The sequence below is a fragment of the Hyperoodon ampullatus genome (assembly GCF_949752795.1).
Source record: "Hyperoodon ampullatus genome assembly, chromosome: 9".
NCBI classification, from domain to species: Eukaryota; Metazoa; Chordata; class Mammalia; order Artiodactyla; family Ziphiidae; genus Hyperoodon; species Hyperoodon ampullatus.
This window is the reverse complement of record NC_136922.1, coordinates 48,632,745-48,657,093: the sequence shown is the minus strand read 5'-3', so window position 1 is coordinate 48,657,093 and position 24,349 is coordinate 48,632,745. Positions and strand designations below refer to the sequence as shown.

At 41.0% G+C, this 24,349-nt stretch overlaps 1 protein-coding gene across 1 annotated transcript; it reads left to right on the top strand.

Moving 5' to 3' along the window:
* Positions 1-8,796: 8,796 nt before the first annotated feature.
* LOC307058361 (YTH domain-containing family protein 1-like) lies at positions 8,797-23,379 on the top strand (the record flags this gene model as incomplete). The annotated part of the gene is made up of 2 exons (XM_079711825.1): positions 8,797-8,845; positions 22,364-23,379. 2 exons carry the CDS (start codon positions 8,797-8,799, stop codon positions 23,377-23,379), a joined length of 1,065 nt encoding a protein of 354 aa, XP_079567951.1.
* Between the last annotated feature and the right edge of the window lie 970 nt (positions 23,380-24,349).

Here is a 24,349-nt window from a genome sequence, read left to right as displayed (position 1 = left end):
TCTCATACTTTTACATGTCCCTGTCCAGTTTTCCCAGCACCACTTATTGAAGAGGCTGTCCTTTCTCCACTGTACATTCCTGCCTCCTTTATCAAAGATAAGTTGGCCATATGTGCGTGGGTTTATCTCTGGGCTTTCTATCCTGATCCACTGATCTATCTTTCTGTTTTTATGCCAGTACCACACTGTCTTAATTACTGTAGCTTTGTAGTATAGTCTGAAGTCAGGGAGCCTGATTCCTCCAGCTCCATTTTTCGTTCTCAAGATTGCTTTGGCTATTCGGGGTCTTTTGTTTTTCCAAACAAATTTTGAAATTTTTTGTTCTACTTCTGTGAAAAATGCCAGTGGTAGTTTGATAGGGATTGCATTGAATCTGTAGATTGCTTTGGGTAGTAGAGTCATTTTCACAATATTGATTCTTCCAATCCAGGAGCATGGTATATCTCTCCATCTATTTATATCATCTTTAATTTCTTTCATCAGTGTCTTATAATTTTCTGCATACAGGTCTTTTGTCTCCTTAGGTAGGTTTATTCCTAGATATTTTATTCTTTTTGTTGCAATGGTAAATGGGAGTGTTTTCTTGATTTCATTTTCAGATTTTTCATCATTAGTGTACAGGAATGCCAGAGATTTCTGTGCATTAATTTTGTATCCTGCTACTTTACCAAATTCATTGATTAGCTCTAGTAGTTTTTCGGTAGCATCTTTAGGATTCTCTATGTATAGTATCATGTCATCTGCAAACAGTGACAGCTTTACTTCTTCTTTTCCAATTTGGATTCCTTTTATTTCCTTTTCTTCTCTGATTGCTGTGGATAAAACTTCCAAAACTATGTTGAATAAGAGTGGTGAGAGTGGGCAGCCTTGTCTTGTTCCTGATCTTAGTGGAAATGGTTTCAGTTTTTCACCGTTGAGGACAATGTTGGCTGTGGGTTTGTCATATATGGCCTTTATTATGTTGAGGAAAGTTCCCTCTATGCCTACTTTCTGCAGGGTTTTTATCATAAATGGGTGTTGAATTTTGTCGAAAGCTTTCTCTGCATCTATTGAGATGATCATATGGTTTTTCTCCTTCAACTTGTTAATATGGTGTATCACATTGATTGATTTGCGTATATTGAAGAATCCTTGCATTCCTGGAATAAACCCCACTTGATCATGGTGTATAATCCTTTTAATGTGCTGTTGGATTCTGTTTGCTAGTATTTTGTTGAGGATTTTTGCATCTATGTTCATCAGTGATATTGGCCTGTAGTTTTCTTTCTTTGTGACATCCTTGCCTGGTTTTGGTATCAAGGTGATGGTGGCCTCGTAGAATGAGTTTGGGAGTGTTCCTTCCTCTGATATTGTTTGGAAGAGTTTGAGAAGGATGGGTGTTAGCTCTTCTCTAAATGTTTGATAGAATTCGCCTGTGAAGCCATCTGGTCCTGGGCTTTTGTTTGATGGAAGATTTTTTTTTTTTTTTTTTTTTTTGCGGTACGCGGGCCTCTCACCGCTGTGGCCTCTCCCGTTGCGGAGCACAGGCTCCGGACGCGCAGGCTCAGCAGCCACGGCCCACGGGCCCAGCCGCTCCGCGGCATATGGGATCCTCCCAGACCGGGGCACGAACCCGTATCCCCTGCATCGGCAGGCGGACTCTCAACCACCGCGCCACCAGGGAGGCCCTGATGGAAGATTTTTAATCACAGTTTCAATTTCAGTGCTTGTGATTGGTCTATTCATATTTTCTATTTCTTCCTGAGTCAGTCTTGGTAGGTTGTGCATTTCTAAGAATTTGTCCATTTCTTCCAGGTTGTCCATTTTATTGGCATAGAGTTGCTTATAGTAATCTCTCATGATCTTTTGTATTTCTGCAGTGTCAGTTGTTACTTCTCCTTTTTCATTTCTAATTCTACTGATTTGAGTCTTCTCCCTTCTTTTCTTGATGAGTCTGGCTAATGGTTTGTCAATTTTGTTTATCTTCTCAAAGAACCAGCTTTTAGTTTGGTTGATCTTTGCTATCGTTTCCTTCATTTCTTTTTCATTTATTTCTGATCTGATCTTTATGATTTCTTTCCTTCTGCTAACTTTGGGGTTTTTTTGTTCTTCTTTCTCTAATTGCTTTAGGTGCAGGGTCAGGTTGTTTACTCGAAATGTTTCCTGTTTCTTAAGGTGGGATTGTATTGCTATAAACTTCCCCCTTAGAACTGCTTTTGCTGCGTCCCATAGGTTTTGGGTCGTCGTGTCTCCATTGTCATTTGTTTCTAAGTATTTCTTAATTTCCTCTTTGATTTCTTCAGTGATCACTTCGTTATTGAGTAGTGTATTGTTTAGCCTCCATGTGTTTGTATTTTTTACAGCTCTTTTCCTGTAATTGATGTCTAGTCTCATAGCATTGTGGTCGGAAAAGATACTTGATACAATTTCAATTTTCTTAACTTTACCAAGGCTTGATTTGTGACCCAAGATATGATCTATCCTGGAGAATGTTCCATGAGCACTTGAGAAAAATGTGTATTCTGTTGTTTTTGGGTGGAATGTCCTATAAATATCAATTAAGTCCATCTTGTTTAATGTATCATTTAAAGCTTGTGTTTCCTTATTTATTTTCATTTTGGATGATCTGTCCATTGGTGAAAGTGGGGTGTTAAAGTCCCCTACTATGATTGTGTTACTGTCGATTTCCCCTTTTATGGCTGTTAGTATTTGCCTTATGTATTGAGGTGCTCCTATGTTGGGTGCATAAATATTTACAATTGTTATATCTTCTTCTTGGATCGATCCCTTTATCGTTATGTAGTGTCCTTCTTTGTCTCTTCTAATAGTCTTTATTTTAAAGTCTATTTTGTCTGATATAAGAATTGCTACTCCAGCTTTCTTTTGATTTCCATTTGCATGGAATATCTTTTTCCATCCCCTTACTTTCAATCTGTATGTGTCTCTAGGTCTGAAGTGGGTCTCTTGTAGACAGCATATATATGGGTCTTGTTTTTGTATCCATTCAGCCACTCTGTGTCTTTTGGTGGGAGCATTTAGTCCATTTACATTTAAGGTAATTATTGATATGTATGTTCCTATTCCCATTTCCTTAATAGCTTTGGGTTCGTTATTGTAGGTATAGTCCTTCTGTTGTGTTTCTTGCCTAGAGAAGTTCCTTTAGCATTTGTTGTAAAGCTGGTTTGGTGGTGCTGAACTCTCTCAGCTTTTGCTTGTCTGTAAAGGTTTTAATTTCTCCATCAAATCTGAATGAGATCCTTGCTGGGTAGAGTAATCTTGGTTGCAGGTTTCTCTCCTTCATCACTTTAATTATGTCCTGCCACTCCCTTCTGGCTTGTAGAGTTTCTGCTGAGAGATCAGCTGTTAACCTGATGGGGATTCCCTTGTGTGTTATTTGTTGCTTTTCCCTTGCTGCTTTTAATATGATTTCTTTGTGTTTAATTTTTGACAGTTTGATTAATATGTGTCTTGGCGTATTTCTTCTTGGATTTATTCTGTATGGGACTCTCTGTGCCTCCTGGACTTGATTAACTATTTCCTTTCCCATATTAGGGAAGTTTTCAACTATAATCTCTTCAAATATTTTCTCAGTCCCTTTCTTTTTCTCTTCTTCTTCTGGAACCCCTATAATTCGAATGTTGGTGCGTTTAATGTTGTCCCAGAGGTCTCTGAGACTGTCCTCTGTTCTTTTCATTCTTTTTTCTTTATTTTTCTCTGCATCAGTTATTTCCACTATTTTATCTTCCACCTCACTTATCCGTTCTTCTGCCTCAGTTATTCTGCTATTGATCCCATCTAGAGTATTTTTCATTTCATTTATTGTGTTTTTAATCGATGCTTGATTCATCTTTAGTTCTTCTAGGTCCTTGTTAACTGTTTCTTGCATATTGTCTATTCTATTTCCAAGATTTTGGATCTGGGAAATAGAATCTTGGATTAGCTTTACTATCATTATTCTGAATTCTTTTTCAGGTAGACTGCCTATTACCTCTTCATTTGTTAGGTCTGGTAGGTTTTTATCTTGCTCCTTCACCTGCTGTGTGTTTTTCTGCTTTCTCATTTTGCTTATGTTACTGTGTTTGGGGTCTCCTTTTTGCAGGCTGCAGATTCGTAGTTCCCGTTGTTTTTGGTGTCTGTCCCCCGTGGCTAAGGTTGTTTCAGTAGGTTGTGTAGGCTTCCTGGTGGGGGGGACTAATGCCTGTGTTCTGGTGGTTGAAGCTCGATCTTGTCTTTCTGGTGGACAGGTCCACGTCTGGTGGTGTGTTTTGGGGTGCCTGTGGCCTTATTATGTTTTTAGGTATCCTCTCTGCTAATGGGTGGGGTTGTGTTCCTGCCTTGCTAGTTGCTTGGCATAGGGTGACCAGCACTGTAGCTTGCTGGTCGTTGACTGAAGCTGGGTGCTGGTGTTGAGATGGAGATCCCTGGGAGATTTTCGCTGCTTGATATTATGTGGAGCTGGGAGGTCTCTTGTGGACCCGTGTCCTGAAGTTGGCTCTCCCACTTCAGAGGCACAGCACTAACTCCTGGCTGCAGCACCAAGAGCCTTTCATCCACCCGGCTCAGAATAACAGTGAGAAAAAGTAGAAAGAAATAATTAGTAGAAGAAAGAAAGAGAGATTGAAAGAAAGGAAGAAGGGAAGTAAGGAAGGAAGGAAGGAAGAAAGAAAGAAAGGAGGGAGGGAGGAAGGATGGAAAGAAAGGAAAGAAAGGAGGGAGGGGGGGAGGAATGAAAGCAAAAGGAAGAGTGAATGGAAGAAGAGAGGGAGGGAGGGAGGAAGGAAAGAAAGAAAGAAAGACAGGAGGGAGGGAGGGAGGGAGGAAGGAAAGAAAAAGAAAGTGGAAAGAAGAAGGGTGGGAGGGAGGGAGGGATGGAGGAAAGAAAAAGAAAGAAGGAAAGGAGGAGCGGAGGGAGGGAGGGAGGAAGGGAAGGGAGGAAAAAAAGAAAGAGCAGGTAAAGTAAAATAGAATAAAGTATGAAATATAGTAGCGTTATTAAAATTAAAAAGTAATTATTGAAAAAAAACACGGACCGAAAGAACCCTGGGACATATGGTGGAAGCAAAGCTATACAGAGAGAATCTTACACAGAAGATTACACATACACATTCACAAAAAGAGAGCAGGGGGAAAAATCAAAAATCTTGCTCTCCAAGTCCACCTCCTCGATTTGCGATAATTCGTTGTAAAAAGAGGAAAAGGGCGAAAAGTCTGAAATCTTGCTAAGTCCACCTCCTTAATTTGAGATAATTCGTTGTAAAAAGAGGAAAAAAAAAGGGGGGGGAAAGTCTTAAATCTTGTCCTCAAGGTCCACTTCCTCAATTTGGGATGATTCGCTGTCCATTCATGCACTCCACAGACGCAGGGCACATCAAATGGACCGTGGAGCTTTAATCCGCTGCCTCGGAGGCTGCACAGAGAGATTTCCCTGTCTCTGCTCTCACAGCTCCCGGGTCTCAGCCTTGGACCTGGCCCCGCCTCTGCGCGTAGGTCGCGGAGGGCGTCCGTTCTTCGCTCAGACAGGACGGGTTTAAAGGAGCCGCTGATTCGGGGGCTCTGGCTCACTCAGGCAGAGGGGAGGGAGGGGAATGCCCTCTCCTCGCGCACCAGGCAACAAAAGGGAAAAAAGTCTCTTGCCTCTCCGGTAGCTCCAGACCCTTTCCCCGGACTCCCTCCGGGCTAGCACTAACCCCTTCAGGGTCTCTTCCTGCCGCCAGCCCCAGACCTCTCCCTGCGCTCCGACTGAAAGCCGATACCCGAGCCTCAGCTCCCAGCCCCGCCCGCCCTGGCGGCCGAGCAGACAAGTCTCTCGGGCTGGTGTGTGCCTGAGGGCACCGATCCTCTGTGCCAAAATCTCTCTGCTTTGCCCTCCACACCCCTGTTGCTGTGCTCTCCTCCGCTACTCCGAAGCTTTCCCCCTCCGCCACCTGCAGTCTCCGCCCTCGAAGGGGCTTGTAGTGTGTAGAAACCTTCCCTCCTTCACGGCTCCCTCCCACTGGTGCAGGTCCCGTCCATATCCTATTGTCTCTGTTTATTCTTTTTTTCTTTTGACCTACCCAGGTATGTGGGGAGTTTCTTGCCTTTTGGGGGGTCTGAGGTCTTCTGTCAGCGTTCAGTAGGTGTTCTGTTGGAGTTGTTCCACGTGTAGATGAATTTCTGATGTATCTGTGGGGAGGAAGGTGATCTCCGCGTCTTACTCTTCCGCCATTTTCCTCCGGCTCAAGACACTTTTGAGTGACTCATGAGTCAAAGAATGTATCACAAGGGTAATTAGGAAATATTTTGGGGTGAAGGAAAATAAAAATAAAACTTTTCAAAATTAGAAAAAAAAATATCTCCAGTTCTTTTATTAGATTGAGTGGAAGTTTATGATTTGGGGGAAAACATTCTAGGAATAATAAGGAGGAAAAACTAACGTTTTGCATCAGAAGGTGTTGGTTTCCCTTTCAAACTCTTCTGATAACTAGAAGGGCATCATCATGGAAGTACACAAGGTAGTCACAAATGGTATGTGTTTCTGAGCCTGTTAAAGACTGTTACAGAAACTTGACCATGCATTAGACTCTTCTTTCCCCTTGCAAGCTCCCTGCTATGTTGCTCTCTAACATATCCTTCCTTTCTTCTTTTGTTCCTCCCTCCCTCCCTCCCTTTCTGCTTCCCTCCCTTCCCCTTTCCTTCCTTCCTTCCTTCCTTCCTCTTTCCCTCCCCCGCCTCCCCTTCTCACTCTCACTTTCTGGTTTAAAATTGCTTCTTTCCTTCCTTCCTTGCTATTATTGTTGTTGTTGTTGTTGTTTGCTTTATTTTTCACGAAGGAGAAATATTCCAGCCCTTGAAGATAGTTTGAAGCCAGGCGTTTATTCCCAGTTTGGGCATGGAGAAGGGATTCACTACTAGATATTTAAAGCTCAGCTAAACATTCAGTCTGTGATTGGAATGATTAGGTTGTAGGCTGATAGCAGGGGCATTGAGTGCAAAGTAACCCAAAACTACTAAGGAGGTACCAAGAGTTATATGTCAATGAATATCAGGTTACCTAGGACCATAGTCAGATATCAGGAGAGAGTAATGATCAAATACAAAGCATTATACTACACTACTAGCAAATACTTAAAGAGTGCATACTATGTTCCAGGTACTTAGTATATATACTCATATTTTTTGACAACAGTCCTATGAACCAGGTACAATTATTATGCCCATTTTATAGATTAGGAAGTGGAGGCACAGAGGAGATAAATAACTTTTCCAAGATCACACATTAGTATAAGGATTTAAACCCAGGCATTCTGGCTTCAAAATCATCCTCTTAGATGTGGATGTACGTAGAGACTGTCATACAGAGTGAAGTAAGTTAGAGAAAAACAAATATCGCACATGAACATATTTATGTGGAGTCTTGAAAAATGGTACAGATGAACCTATTTGCAGGGCAGGAATAGAAAGACAGACATAGAGAACGGACATATGGACATGAGGGGGAAGGGGAGGGTGGGGCGAACTGGGAGATTAGGTTTGACATATATACACTACCAAGTGTAAAATGGATAGCTAGTGGGAACCTGCTATATAACACAGGGACCTCAGCTCAGTGCTCTATGAAGACCTAGATGGGTGGGATGGGGGAAGGCAGGAGGTCCAAGAGGGAGGGGATATATGTATACATATAGCTGATTCACTTCACTGTTTAGCAGAAACTAACATAGCATTGTAAAGCAATTATACTCCAATAAAAATAATAATAAAAATAAATAAAATTCAAAAAAAAACAGGGAAAGATTTCTGCAAAGAGTTATGCAGCCTGAGAAGAGTACAAGGAATGAAGGAGTGTATTGTGGTTAAGAACATTGGCTCTGGAATCCAGACAGATCTGAGCTTAAATTCTGCTTCTGCCACTCCATAGCTGTGAGACCATAGGCAAGGTACTTTTCTGAGCCTGTCTTCTCAGCTCTCAAATCTGAATAATTATACATACCTTTCAACATTGTTGTGAGAATTAAATGAAGCAATGTCTGTTAAGTTCTTTGTAGCCCAACACCAGGCACAAGGTGCTTTTAATAAACAAGACATTCATACATATAGGTACATACAGGTATGGATAATCTGAAGGGTGGAAAGGAGCCTGGGAATTTCTAAGTGGGAAGAAATGTTCTTTATTTCTGTGATGAGGAATACTCATTGGTCTTTGCCTATAGAGGTGTTGAGTTTTAAAATAATTTTTAAAATTGACAACTCTTATTTAGTTTTCAAGAATTCACCTGTACTTTTGAGGCTCCTTCTGGAAAGGAGCAGTGTCCATCACTATGCAAAAGACACACACACATAATATTGAGACAAACGTTTTTGTGGCTTGGACCTCTTGCCGGGAAATATAAACAGAATGGATGAAAAACACTGGAGGTGAAGGCTGTGCGTGACTCTCCCAACTCTCAGCCAGTGCTGATGCACTTACATTTGATACACACTTTAGTTAAGGCAGTAAACAAACTTCACAGCCCAAGAATAATTTTGGATTACTTATTTCGACGAACACATTCCCACTGGGTTCCTACTGATTATGAATTAATTCCACTCAGGTATTTCCCACAGGGAATGTTTTATAAAATTATCATATGCAAATAGCTTGTGGCATATTTACCCTTTTTAATTTATTTATTTTTTATCCACACCAGTTATTTTGTGGAGTGCTTCTCCAGCAGCACATCAAAACTTGCTTTTCAGTCATTAGGCACAAAATAAAGACTTCTACACTTGATATTGTTTCACAAGTCTTGGAACTAGATGAATTAATTTTCTTATTTCGGAATCTGAGAATCCCGAAGTATGAAGGCCTGTTCTTTGCATATTCATTTATGCCTGGTGACTCAGACAGGTACGGGGGAGAAAAAAATCATCACGTGGAATAAACTGCAGTATTGTTAGTCTCAACATGCAAAGTTATTCTATGATACCTAATTTCAATCTGCTATGCCTAATTAAAGTGGTGATAAAATGAGAAATAGAGAATCTGAATTTTAAATAAAATTTAAAATACATGAACATTTTTAAAGAACTTAGTGGTAGAACACTTCCAAGTAAAATAACCCATCATGCTTAAAATAATCTTCAGAGTCTTTCCTTTTGGTGTGATTGGCAGACCACCCTTTGGAAAGCTTAGGCGGACAGTCTCACAGTAGACCAAGAAGTTGGTTCTTTTTGAAGATAGTAAATAGAATTCATGCTCCATGTTGCCTGAGGAGGTTTAAGTGATGCATTTCATACTCTATCTTGGGTTTAGTCAATTCCAAATTCAAATTTAATACCAAGATGCTCAGAAGCTTTGTGGCAGAGACTTTTGTTTCTATCAGATTTAAACATGTAACTGGCCAGACTGTGTCAGCTCATGATGGCACCTACTGAGAAAGATAGTTCTTAGGTTAATCAGGGCACAAGCTAGTGACAATATTTTTTGCCAAAACATTTCCATATGTAAAAATTTAAATACAAAGTGTTATTCATCAAGATGCTAACAGTTAGTTTATTAGTAAGCAAATACATCTATGTAAAATAATGAGTCTGGTTTCTGGACAGCCTAGGAAAATCCAGAATCACATGTTTAATTATTTGGTAAGTAGCAACACAGGTCACCCCAGGGAATCTCTGTCTATTCGTGGTAGTGCCTTGACCTAAACCAGCTTCACAACTACTAGACATTGTCCTCAAGTTACATGGCAGCTTAATTTGCCTGTATATGCTCATGAGCTAAAAGACATGACAGAAAAGGATGTCTGGTAAAGAACAAGGCACACTGGGGTTTCCCTGGTGGCCCAGTGGTTGAGAGTCCGCCCACCGATGCAGGGGACAGGGAGGATCCCACATGCCACGGAGTGGCTGGGCCCGTGAGCCATGGCCGCTGAGCCTGTGCGTCCGAAGCCTGTGCTCCGCAACGGGAGAGGCCACAGCAGTGAGAGGCCCGCGTACCACAAAAAAAAAAAAAGGGCACCAACCCACCGTACCTCCAATGTCTTGGGGATCCTAGAGGTGAGCTAATCCCATGCAGTGCTGAGGTCTTATATTTGCCACAGTAGCTAGTCTGTGATTTCTGGACTGAGGGGAAGCCCTTTCTTCTGCTGGGGTCTATGTAAGAGATTTCGGTTTTCTCTAGATGGAATAGATGTGGCTCAGAATCAGGCACCCAAGACTACTGCCAGTTTTCTTTCTGTTCCCCCCTTCCCTGCTACGGAAGCCACAAGACACAGTGGAGGTGAGGAAATGCATTTTTCAGAAAAGCAGAAAGATTCTCCTAGAAAGGGAGGCACTGGCACTTTGGATCCTCAGAAGTGGGAGAACCTAAGACCAGATGAAGTCCTAGTTGGAATAATTAAGGTAAACAGCTAATTAGAGGTTTTTGAAGCCTGAGTGGATGGAGGAAACGAGAAATAAAGGTGAAGTAAGCCAAAATGGCAAGCTTTCTTGAAAAATTGCTGCTTGACGCCAAGAGGCATGAAGTTCTGCCAAAGAGAACAGAGACTGGAAGGTTTCAGACACAGAAGGGATTCAGAATTATTGCTTTGTAGACTTAAGAAGGAAGGGCCAAAATCTAGCGATAGAATATATTTAACCCATCTTTAAATGCTTACAATTTTTAAATATTGTTCTTTAATATGTATGCCTCTTCATCCATTAGGCTATTAGAATAAGTCATTCCAGGTATTTTTTTTTTTTTGCCAAAAGACTATATTTACCAATTCACAGTGACACTAACTTGGCTCTTCTTGGGAAAGTCCCACTAGTTGCTTCATACAGCCATAAAGTAAGGCGCCATTATTCACTGGGCAGGGGCTTCTTGAACTAGAACATTGAAATTGGGAAGAACTGCCCAGCCCAGCCTTTATCAGGGTATTCCTACACCCTCCCAGTAATAAAGACCATACATGCATGTCCATCCCAGAGAAAATCCCTAGTGTCATCCTAAATTGGCATGGTCCCCTTGGGTACCTGGAGGATGCTGAGTCATGCCTCAGCTCAAAGCTTTATTGTCTTTCCACCTCAAACCACAGAGAATTTATGTATTAAGCTCAACAGCTTAAACTTTCCTCTATGGGCTACTGTGTACTCCTGGCCCTTGGCGCAGTGTGCAGTGTGGCTGTAACAGTTAAAGTATTTTCTTTATGCTCTACCAAGGAAACAGGAAATCATACATAATTCTGGTCGTAGTGGCATTAAAGAAAAAGCATCTCAGCCTATTTTCACATACCTAATTCAGATAGGAAAAGACAGTCTTAGCCATGAATTCCAAAAAGGAATCCAGAAGTAAAAGTGGAATCAGGGGAGTGACTGAGAAATACGGCGATTAGAAATCTAAATGTCACAAATACATATTTACAAAAATGTTCATTGCACTATTTTTTGTGATCATAAGAAATTGGAAACAGCTTGAATATCTATCAGTAAGATGATGGTTAGGTTAATTATACAACCACCATACCATGGTGTGTGGTAGACAGGGAGATTATATGAGATAAAGGAGTGTGGTAGGTAGAGAAAAATCCCTTATACATATTGTTAAATGGAGAAACGAATTGCATAGCAATACATATTGTATAATCACATTTATTTCATAATCAACATTACGCATATACAGAAATATTATACATATATTCTTAAATGCATTTTTTTTTTTTTGCGGTACGCAGGCCTCTCACTGTTGTGGCCTCTCCCATTGCGGAGCACAGGCTCCGGACGCGCAGGCTCAGCAGCCATGGCTCATGGGCCCAGCCGCTCCGTGGCATGTGGGATCTTCCCGGACTGGGGCACGAACCCGTATCCCCTGCATCGGCTTAAATGCATTTTTTAAATGGTCTGAGAGGATATTCCTATCAGTGGTTACTTCCGAAGTGGAAAGTGAGTTGGGGAATGAAGGGGAAAAGAAAGACCTAGATTTTTCTACTGCACTGATTTAGGCTTTTAAAAAATATTTTTACAGTGAACATATATTATTCACATATCACTTATTTATATAAAAAATAAATAAAGGTGAAGAGCAACACCTAATGGTTCCTTACCTTAGTATCTTAATTTTTTTCTTTTCACCTTATCCCGTTTTCTCTCTCTCATTCTCCTAGGGGTTTTTATAGATACCTCTTCATTTTTATAACACTTGATAGAACCATGTTCCTATGCTTTTTTAGGCCAGCAAATATTGATGGATTAATATATCAGGGTCTCAGTGGTTATATTAATTTGCTAGGGCTACCATAAAAAAATACTACCGATTGGGTGATTTAAACAACGTAAATTTATTTTCTCACAGTTCTGGAGGCTAGAAGTCCAAAATCAAGGTTTGATTTCTTATGAGGCCTCTCTCCTTGTTTTTTGTTTCTTGTGAGGCCTCTTCTTGTTTCTTGTTTCTTGTGAGGCCTCTCTCCTTGGCTTACAGATAACCGTCTTCTTGCTTTGTCCTTACATGGTATTTCTCATGTGCACACTCAGCAAGTTGTGTTTCAATTTCCTCTTCTTATAAAGACATGAGTAAAATTGGACTAGGGACCACACTAACAGCCTCAGTTTAACTTAATCATGTCTTTGATGGCCCTGTTTCCAAATACGGTAGCATTCTGAGGAATTGGGGGATTAGGGCTTCAACATATACATTTTAGAGGGACAAAATTCAGTCATAAGAATGAGCCTGGAGCTCTAAATTTTCTTTAAATGTTCACACCTGTCCACCAGAAGAAACCATAAAGACCTTGAGTCCTTTAAGTGAAGATCTGTGTTCTTAAACGAGGGCTCCTTGTCACCTCCAGGCCACTCCAAGGGAATGGGCATGCACTGAAAGTCAGCACTTTGAGACCCCTCTCATTCGCCTCAAGGGAGGTGGTATGGCACACCACGGTGAAGAGAGGATGGGCTTTAGAGTGAGACCACCTTCTCTGCCACTTACCAGCTCTTCTTAGACTCTAGTTTTCCATCTGAAGTAGGAGGACAGTAATACCTGCCTCAGGGTCAGGGCCAACTACATACATTTTTGGCCTCAGAGCAAAATGAAACTGTAGGGCCTTGGTTGGGGTGGGGATGTCAGTATTCCCAACCCACTGGCAAATGGATAACACCCAAGGGATTGTTACCTCTGTGCTAGAACATAGGTAGTACCTGGATCAGGGCTGGGCAAAAGGCCTCCAGCCAGTCATTCCAGTTGCCAGCTACCTCCTTGCTGCACTGAGATGCGCCAGGGGACACACGCCTGACCATGATCCTCCCCCATGGTCATGTCCAGGTCTCCAGCAGGAACAGACGGCAGTGATGGATCACAGCCTCTCCTTGTCGATGCAACCTGGTTGCCACCCCAGAAGAAGGGTGGCTTATTTCCCATGTGTGGGGATGGGGGAAGGGGGAGGTCAAGTGCTGCATGCAGCTCCAGGTGGTGGGGAGCTGGGGGCTGAGAACCTGTCCAGAGAGGTGTGGAGATGGTGAGACACGGGACAGCATGTGAGTTAAGGCTTCAAGTCTCTAGCACATACTTCAATGTTCTATCAGATTTCACCTACAAACCACAAATTCAAAGATAAAATTATTAAGAATTTCAAAACACTAACTGCAGAGCATTAAGCCCCAAGTACAGGGCCCTTCTGAGCACTGTGTCTTGTGCGAATGCGCTGATCTCATGCTCATGAAGCCACTCTGCTCACGGCTAAATAGCTTAAGAAAGGCTTACTTAACACAGAGCCTGATACACAGTATGAGTTCAGGACAAGAGTGTCTCTCTCCATTCCCATTCATTAAAGGAAGCTTAAAATTACTCTTGCATAATTCACTGCCTTCCTGGGACTTCTGTCACTTATCAAAATGAGTTTATCAAAGGATCCAAACAAAAATAAACCATGCCCTCTCATTCTTCAAGACCCAGCTTAATTTCCATCTACTTCAATAAGCCCTTGCTTTTGAATTAACCTCTCTATTCCCTCGAGTGGAAATTCTCCAAGAACTTTGCTTGTTCCTGTATTTAAACTCTGCCTTAGTCCAACCCAGGCATGTTGGACTATAGACATCAGAAGGCCCTGGGAGACAAGCTAGCCTCATCTGTGTCCTTATAATACCTAGCACATGAAAATAAGTTTGGGGTTGAATTAAATTCAATGGAATTGGAATGGATTCTATCTATTCTAAGGAAGCACTTTTCTAATTTCTGAGTTTCTCATTCCCAAATTTGGTTATACATTTTTAAAGTAAAATTAAGTGACCTAAAACAAATACAGGAAAAAGCCAAAGCTCTAAAATGAGTTTAAACAAATTCTGGGTTTTATTTGAGATTTCAGGAAAAAAGTTCCAGTCCAACACAAACAAAATGTTCTTACCAAATGATAATTAGCCAGATTGATAAGTACATACATGAAACTCCATAAATTGAAGACATTGAATGATATTTAAATGGTCAAATGACAAGGCTTCCATTAAGTTATTATTTAGGAAAAAAGTGTCTATCCTAGCACACCTGTAATATTCTTTAAAAAATACATGATATGGACTTGAAGAGAATGTAGAGATATGAAAACACATTGATTTGTCAGGATGATGGGGTTATAGAAAAATTATTTCTTTATTTACTCTTGTGTTCAATACATTTAGGAAATAAGCTAAAACGAAATGTTTCTATTCATACTGCTACTTACTTTAGTCCTCGAGTATACTGTTCCTTCATGAATACTAGTCCCAAGGGAAGGGTAAGGTTTTGACTAATCAAAATTAGTCACATTTGAAAAGAAAACACAAGAACAACAGAATTCCCCTACCAGATGATTTCCTAATATTCTTAACTAATCAATTTCTAAGATTAGTGGACTTTCCTGTTAGTTTCTTAAGAGGTCTAAGATTCCTATGAACATTTATACCTTTTTAAAAGCATACCTTTGGCATTTTATTCAAACTCCATTCATTACCAGTATGTGCCAGGCGATGGATTCTCATGGATCGTTTTTCCTAGAATTTGCCTCCCACCAAAAGAGCATAAACTATCAGTTGTGGTGTTCCCTAAATATGTGATGATTATCAGGAACACTTTTTGTAGACTTGTTTTGGAAGATTTTATTTAGGCAAGGGCCAGCTATTTGTAATATCCTCTAACTAATTTATCGCAGACAAACTTGTTCTATTTCAAATACCAACCTTAAAGAAGTAGGACTCCTAATAAGCCAAAAACCGTTCCTTGTACTTTGAGAGTCCTTTGGCTTATAATAGCTTGTGGTCTCTGCTCCCATGAAGTTTTGGCAACCCTCACTTAAAAAAAAAATCTCAAAAGAAATTCACATCTGGATTCAATTGATTGGACTTTAACCAGCCTCCATTGCAGTATGCAAATAATCGTCCTCCATGGTATGTACTTCATGGCTGATAAAACTGAGGTGTCTTATTCTCAGAGCCCCAAACTTCTTTCTCATTTCCTTCCTTCCTCTGATACCAAAACCTTTCAAACAGACAAATGTCTTCATCCAGAATGCATCTCAAATGTTGGACAATATTGCTGAAAAACGTCAGTGCTGTACTGCAAAACATAAAACAAGCAGATGTGAAATTTCATTAACAGGGTTGCCTCACTGTGAGGCAAACGGACTCCTTCCAACCATCTCCATAAGAGCAGACTTAGAATATTGCCACAACTCTCTCCACATCTCTGTTTTCCTCACTTAATTCCTCTCACTTTTATACTGACCCATGCTCTCTCCACCTCCCACTCACCCACCTGTCCACAACATCCGAAGTCCCCTTGTTTTTGCAAATCTAAAGGTCATTCATCCCTTCCCTTCTTTCAGCTCTTCACTGCTGTCTATATTTTGTTTCAATGACTTGCTTATTTTTCATGATCTCTCTTAAGATGTCTAAAACATGGAGGATACCCAAAGAAAGTAAAGTAAAAATTTTGGCATGCCCAAATTTCCAGAATACCCAGTAATCTGAATTTCCTAAAATCTGGAGGCAGATGCTTCTAATACTAAACTTGAGAACTTGAGGACAGCCAATCAACATGATTATATATTATATATCCTTAATTTCAATTCTAGATGTGAAGCAGTATGCCTTCACAAATGTTCCCGTCGATGGTCTCTGCATTGGATGCTAGTCCATTTGAGAATTCAAACTTAGATATATCATCCTATTAGTTTCTCTGACATTTATCCCCACCCCCACACCCCCAATTTCAATTCCATGTGAATTTAACACAGGTGCAGACTCAGGCTTAACATAAGGGAGCAATTTTCTGATTCATTCGTGTAAGACCCCGAGGGAAAGGGAGAACAAGATGTACCAAGGTAATATTGTATTGTTAAAAAATTAACTTAGCTTGTTTTTCTACTGAGGCAAAACTACCCACATCCAAATGCTTAGATATGTAAATTAGGTCTCACATACAGTTCTTGTCTTAGTCATAGTGTGGTAGCATTTTGAAAACTCATTCTCAAGAAAATAATTTTAAGGGAATATAGATAGATGATTATTTTAATGGGATTTTGGGGGGAGAAATCCATATACATTGTTGTTTCAGTTCTGCTGGGGGCAGGGATGCAACAGCAAAAAATAAAGTGGTCCCTCCCCCCAGTCACACTACTCTGCAAAAGCCACTCTTGTTCTGAAAGGAAATGGCATGTTGAAACATTTTTTATTATTATTTATAAAAATTCTTAGGTTTTATTAGTCCAGGGCTCAGTGAGTCTTCTAGCTGAACTGTACAGTTATTCAGCGCCTAGGAGCAGAATGGAGGGAGAAACTAATTAGCATAGTTCTTACATCACCACCAGAAATTCTTTATTTGCCTTCAGGATCCACATTGCCATGTGCTGATCAATATGACAAGGTCAGTAACCCTGTTTTTGTAACAATGAATGCTAACAAACTCAGGCCTCACACACATTGTCATTGTTTAACAGGGTCAGCTGAGTTAACTGAGAGCATTATGCATGTACAGTGCCAAGAAGACCCCATCAACAGTCAAATATACAGTGTTATCATTTTAGCATAAGTAGTGGAGCAACAGATTGCCCAGCTGTGAGCAAGTCAGATTTATCCAAAGATTCTGCACCAACAGTTGAGCCATAAGAAGGATTTATACCATGGCACAGGGGCACTGGACAGGGAAATGGGAGACACGGGTGCTAGTCTTGCCTCTGCCACTTCTCCTCTGAAGGCTCAGTTTACGCAGTAATAGGATGAGAAGTCAGACCAGATGACTTTGAAAGCCTCTTTATGCTCCCAAGGCTATGATTCTAAGGCAGTGTACAGGATAAATGCATTGCCATTATGAATTTCAATGGAAACATAGTTTTGATACAGTATGTTTTGTACTGAGTTTCTATTTTTATTACTTTGGCATTTGGCAGAGAGATAAAGAAACTGAATTCCAGCAAGTCTGGTTACCTCAGGTGGCATATGTGCAGGAACTCAGAAGTCTGTACAAGATGAATCATGTGATGACTGATATGTGCTCCTTAGGCCTTGCAACATCATCAGCCCATAATACGATCTACTTATCACTTTGTTTCTGAGAAATTCTGTTTAGATGTCCAGTGGGAGTGTGTGACTCCCTTTAGAATACCAGGGAAATAAACATTGTTTAATCCATTTTTCCATATTGAGAAATGGAGTTGATTCCAGTTAAGTCAATATTAGGATACTTCTAAGGCTTAACCAACAATTTTATCATTTTTGTTATTAAAATTTGCTTTTTTAATGTTATCACACACACAGAAACAATTCATAAATATCAAATAAATATTAAGACAGAGTGGAACTGTAACAATTGCCTAGAAAGAAGAAAACCCAATATTCTATAAACAAGTAACAAGGTTCTTTTGGTGGAAGAAGGGAAAACAAGGATAAAAGAAAAACTGTCTGGGGCATCCCTGGTGGCGCAGTGGTTGAGAGACCGCCTGCCGATGCAGCGGACACGGGTTCGTGCCCAGGTCCGGGAAGATCCCACATGCCACGGAGCGGCTGGGCCCATGAGCCATGGCCACTGAGCCTGCACGTCTGGAGCCTGTGCTCCTCAACGGGAGAGGCCGCAACAGTGAGAGGCCCGCGTACCGCAAAAAAAAAAGAAAGAAAAAAGAAAAACTGTCTAATGGAAAAGTACCATAAAGTATTGTAGATTGACATATATATAAGACAAAAAATATGAAGGAAGGAGTGTTGCTTTTAAATCCATTTTAGTATAAATAGACATCTTTAGAAAACTATTTTTAACGCAAATTGTTCTACTGTTATAGTACAAACTTCCTTTGCATATCGTATTGCTTAAACTATGTCTTTTCAACCTTAATTTTTTATAATAAATTGTAAATGTTTGGGCCTTTTAAATGCTTGCTGCAGTGTTATTATTCTGCAGCAAAACATTTTTCAGATGTGCAACACTATTTTACAATAAATCCCTTAAGATGAATATAGTTGCTGGAGTCCCTTGAAATTTATGGCATTTAAGACTGTTTCTTCAGTGCGGGGGCTCTTCAAGGGAATTTTTGACTGCTGATGCAAACGTTAGTAAGCAATGCACTTGTTTGGTTAAGACTTTTAGCCTTGACCTCCAGCTTTAAACCCTTGTCCTTTATTAATCACGTGTTTCCTGAACGAAAGAGAATATTTTCGGAGGGGGAAAATTGTTCTGGGACTGAAGGAGTGTTATATACCAAACAGACATGCCCAGATGACAAATAACCCCTGCATGATAGCCAAGGTTCATCCAGCTGGTCGGCCCCATATTTTGTGATTGATGGTGTTGATGTTCTAAATAGGCCTAAGATGTGCCAAGTATAAGAGCCATAACAAAGTCCTTCAGATTTATACTGTAGATAGAAGGAGGAAGTGAGAAGGCATGTTCCCAGCACATGGCAATTCTAAGAATGGTGTCATGATTACAAGTAACCTTGCAGAGTTTGTCTGGTTTCTTTCGAAATTAAACAAAAACTATTTGCTGGTCAGGAATGAGTAGGGTCACGTAAGGTCTGTCTGAACCTTACGATTACTGAAATATTTCTCTGTAACTGGACACCTCCTGAAACTAGGATGACATTGGAATCCATTGTAGGGATTAATACACTGATTTTTCCTTTGCCTTTTGAGGCTTCTAAGAAAATAAGAACAGTTCTTTGCTTTAAAAGAAAGAAAGAAAGAAAAGAAAAAGAAAGTGGCACCATGACATATATTGAAGTCATTAAATACTTAAAGTAAAAAACCTTAAAGGTTATTTAACTTAATCCTACTCTCCTTACATTTAGGAAAATGGGATGTTTTTATTTTAATTTAATTAATTTATTTTTTATACAGCAGGTTCTTATTAGCTATCTGTTTTATACATATTAGTGTATACATGTCAATCCCAATCTCCCAATTCATCCCCACCACCACCACAACCCTCCCCCTGCTTTCCCCCCTTGGTGTCCACATGTTTGTTCTCTACATCTGTGTTTCTATTTCTGCCTTGCAAACCGGTTCATCTGTACCATTTTTTTAGATTCCACACATATGCATTAATACATGATATTTGTTTTTCTCTTTCTGACTTACTTCACTCTACATGATAGTCTCTAGGTCCATCCACGTCTCTACAAATGACCCAACTTCATTTGTCTTTATGTCTGAGTAATAGTCCATTGTATCTATGTACCACATCTTCTTTACCCATTCATCTGTCGATGGGCATTTAGGTTGCTTCCATGACCTGGCTCTTGTAAAGAGTGCTGCAATGAACATTGGGGTACATGTGTCTTTTTGAATTATGGTTTTCTCAGGGTATATGCCCAGTAGTGGGATTGCTGGATCATATGGTAGCTCTATATTTACTTTTTTAAGAAACCTCCATACTGTTCTCCACAGTGGCTGTATCAATTTATATTCCCACCAACAGTGCAAGAGGGTTCCCTTTTCTTCACACACTCTCCAGCATTTGTTGTTTGTAGATTTTCTGATGATGCCCATTCTAACTGGTGTGAGGTGATAACTCATTGTAGTTTTGATTTGCATTTCTCTAATAATTATTGATGTTGAGCATTCTTTCATGTGTTTGTTGGCAATCTGTATGTCTTCTTTGCAGAAATGTCTATTTATGTCTTCTGCCCATTTTTGGATTGGGTTGTTTGGTTTTTTGATATTGAGCTGCATGAGCTGCTTGTAAATTTTGGAGATTAATCCTTTGTCAGTTGCTTCATTTGCAGATATTTTCTCCCATTCTGAGGGTTTTCTTTTCGTCTTGTTTATAGTTTCCTTTGCTGTGCAAAAGCTTTTAAGTTTCATTAGGTCCCATTTGTTTATTTTTGTTTTTATTTCCATTTCTCTAGGAGATGGGTCAAAAAGGATCTTGCTGTGTCATAGAACGTTCTGCCTATGTTTTCCTCTAAGAGTTTGATAGTGTCCAGTCTTACATTATGTCTTTAATCCATTTTGAGTTTATTTTTGTGTATGGTGTTAAGGAGTGTTCTCATTTCATTCTTCAACATGTAGCTGTCCAGTTTTCCCAGCACCACTTGTTGAAGAGAGTGTCTTTTCTGCATTGTATATCCTTGCCTCCTTGTCATAGATTAGGTGACCATAGGTGCATGGGTTTATCTCTGGGCTTTCTGTCCTGTTCCATTGATCTGTACTTCTGTTTTTGTGCCAGTAGCATATTGCCTTGATTACTGTAGCTTTGTAGTATAGTCTGAAGTCCCCACCGCCCCGAGGAGCATATTCTTTTTTATTGTCCCAGAAGAGATAATTATGGAAGTTTAGATGTGTGACTGCATATGGCTTTTAAATAAATTATTATGACATTAACAACAAAAAAGAATTGTTTATAAATGCCTTAAAAAATAAACAACACGAAGTTCTTATGACTCTCCCTGATTTAAAAACATCCCATTTTCCTGAGCACTGGAGCCTACAGGCTCTTTGGTATGGCTAATTGCAGACTCTGGGTGGGCTCATACCAAGGAATACTTCACAGAACTTCTGCTGCCAGTGTCCTTGTCCCCACAGTGAGGCACAGCCACCCCACCCCCCACCTCTGCAGGAGACCCTCCAACACTACAAGGAACTTAGGATAAGAAAATTAAAGTTTCAATGTGAAGAAGGCAGACAGCAGAAGCAAGAAGAACTACAATCCTGCAGTGTGTGGAATGAAAACCACATTCACAGAAAGATAGACAAAATGAAAAGGCAGAGGACTATGTACCAGATGAAGGAACAAGATAAAACCCCAGAAAAACAACTAAATGAAGTGGAGATAGGCAACCTTCCAGAAACAGAATTCAGAATAATGATAGTGAAGATGATCCAGGACCTCAGAAAGAGAATGGAGGCAAACATCGAGAAGATGCAAGAAATGTTTAACAAAGACCTGGAAGAATTAAAGAACAAACATCTAGAAGAATTAAAGAACAAACAACAGAGATGAACAATACAATAAATGAAAGAAGAACTACACTAGAAGGAATCAATAGCAGAATAACTGAGGAAGAAGAACGAATACGTGACCTGCAAGACAGAATGGTGGAATTCACTGCCACAGAAGAGAATAAAGAAAAAAGAATGAAAAGAAATGAAGACAGCCTAAGAGACCTCTGGGACAACATTAAACGCAACAACATTCACATTATAGGGGTCCCAGAAGGAGAAGAGAGAGAGAAAGGACCCGAGAAAATATTTGAAGAGATTATAGTTGAAAACTTCCCTAACATGGGAAAGGAGATAGCCACCCAAGTCCAGGACGTTCAGAGAGTCCCAGGCAGGATAAACCCAAGGAGAAACATGCCAAGACACATAGTAATCAAACTGACAAAAACTAAAGACAAAGAAAAATTATTGAAAGCAGCAAGGGAAAAATGACAAATAACATACAAGGGAACTCCCATAAGGATAACAGCTGATTTCTCAGCAGAAACTCTACAAGCCAGAAGGCAGTGGCATGATATACTTAAAGTGATGAAAGGGAAGAACCTACAACCGAGATTACTCTACCCAGCAAGGATCTCATTCAGATTTGACAGAGAAATCAAAAGCTTTACAGACAAGCAAAAGCTAAGAGAATTCAGCACCACCAAACCAGCTCTACAACAAATGCTAAAGGAACTTCTCTAAGTGGGAAACACAATAGAAGAAAAGGATCTACAAAAACAAACCCAAAACAATTAAGAAAATGGCAATAGGAACATACATATGGATAATTACCTTAAATGTGAATGGATTAAATGCTCCAACTAAAAGACACAGGCTTGCTGAATGGATACAGAAATAAGACCCATATATATGCTATCTACAAGAGACCCACTTCAGACCTAGGGACACAAAGAGACTGAAAGAGAGGGGATGGAAAAAGATAATCCATGCAAATGGAAATCAAAAGAAAGCTGGAGTAGCAATACTCATATCAGATAAAATAGACTTTAAAATAAAGAGTGTTACAAGACACAAGGAAGGACACTACATAACGATCAAGGGATCAATCCAAAGCCCGCCAAACTGCAGCCGAAGATGAAGGTGAAGAGGGGGTCCGCCGTCAGGGGCTCACTGCCTCCTTCGCCCATAAAGCATAACATGGACATTGGCACCTGGGACAACAAGGGGCCCTTGCCCAAGGCCCCGGCTCCGCAGCCCCAGTCGGCCCCCCAGGCGGCCCCCCAACCTCAGCTGGCTGTGCAGTCCCTTCCCACCCAGCCTCCCCCTCTGGCCCCACCACAGCATCCGGGCCCCCAGCAGCCACTCCAGACCCGCTGGGTTGCCCCTCCCAACAGAAGCACAGCGTTCGGACAGAGCAGGGGGACCAGCGGCGACAGTAACTGTCCCGGGAGCACCCAGCCCAGCGCCGCCCTGGGCCCAGAGTCCCACCCCGTCCTAGAAAAACTGAAAGCTGCCCACAGATACAACCCCAAGGAGTTTGACTGGAACCTGAAGAGCGGGCGCGTGTTCATCATCAAGAGCTACTCAGAGGATGACGTGCACCGCTCCATCAAGTACTCCCTCTGGTGTAGCACGGAGCATGGCAACTGGCGCCTGGACAGCGCCTTCCGCGCCCTTGGCAGCAAGGGGCCCGTCTACCTGCTCTTCAGCATCAACGGCAGCAGCCACTTCTGCGGGGTGGCTGAGATGAAGTCACCCATGGACTACGGCACCAGCGCCGGGGTCTGGTCCCAGGACAAGTGGAAGGGCAAGTTCGACATGAAGTGGATCTTTGTCAAGGACATGCCCAACAACCAGCTCTGGCACATCCGGCTGGAGAACAATGACAACAAGCCGGTCACCAACTCTCTTGACACCCAGGAGGTGCCCCTGGAGAAGGCGAAGCAAGTGCTGAAGATCATCGCCTCGTACAAGCACACCACCTCCATCTTCGACGACTTCTCGCACTATGAGAAGCACCAGGAGGAGGAGGAGGTGGTGCACAAGGAACGGCAGAATCGAAACAAGCAGTGAGGACGAAGCAGGTTCTGTACCGTCAGACGCGGGGCTGGCGCGGTTGGAGAGTGTGTGCTTGGTACTGTCTCTTGGCATCGGCTCTGGCTGGCCTCGTGCAGGGCTTGACTGCTCGCATCTTTACGTTCTTTGTAGTTTATTTTTACCCTGAGAAAACCATAACTCAAAAAGAGACGTACCACAATGTTCACTGCAGCTCCATTTACAATAGCCAGGACATGGAAGCAACCTAAGTGTCCATCAACAGAGAATATGGCACATATATACAATGGAATATGACTCAGCCATAAAAAGAAACAAAATTGAGTTATTTGTAGTGAGGTGGGTGGACCTAGAGTCTGTCATACAGAGTGAAGTAAGCCAGAAAGAGAAAAACAAATACTGTATGCTAACACATGTATATGGAATCTAAAAAACAACCAAAAAAATGGTCATGAAGAACCTAGGGGCAAAGAGGGAATAAAGACGCAGACCTACTAGAGAGAATGGACTTGAGGATACGGGGAAGGGGAAGGGGAAGATGGGACAAAGTGAGAGAGTGGCATGGACATATATACACTACCAAATGTAAAATAGATAGCTAGTGGGAAGCAGCCACATAGCACAGGGAGATCAGCTCGGTGCTTTGTGACCACCTAGAGGGGTGGGTTAGGGAGGGTGGGAGGGAGACGCAAGAGGGAAGAGATACGGGGATATATGTATACGTATAGCTGATTCACTTTGTTATACAGCAGAAACTAACACACCATTGTAAAGCAATTATACTCCAATAAAGATGTTAAAAAAAAAAAACAAAGAATATGCTCCTGTTAAACACTTCCCTTTGGTTATAAACAATTCTTTAAAAGCAGATAACATACGGAAAAGCCAAAAAGTCATATTTGAGCTTTTCAAGAAGAGGCACAATGATAACACTTCCCATTTTAAAATGAATATTAAATAGAACTCATATGCATAGGAAGTTGATACT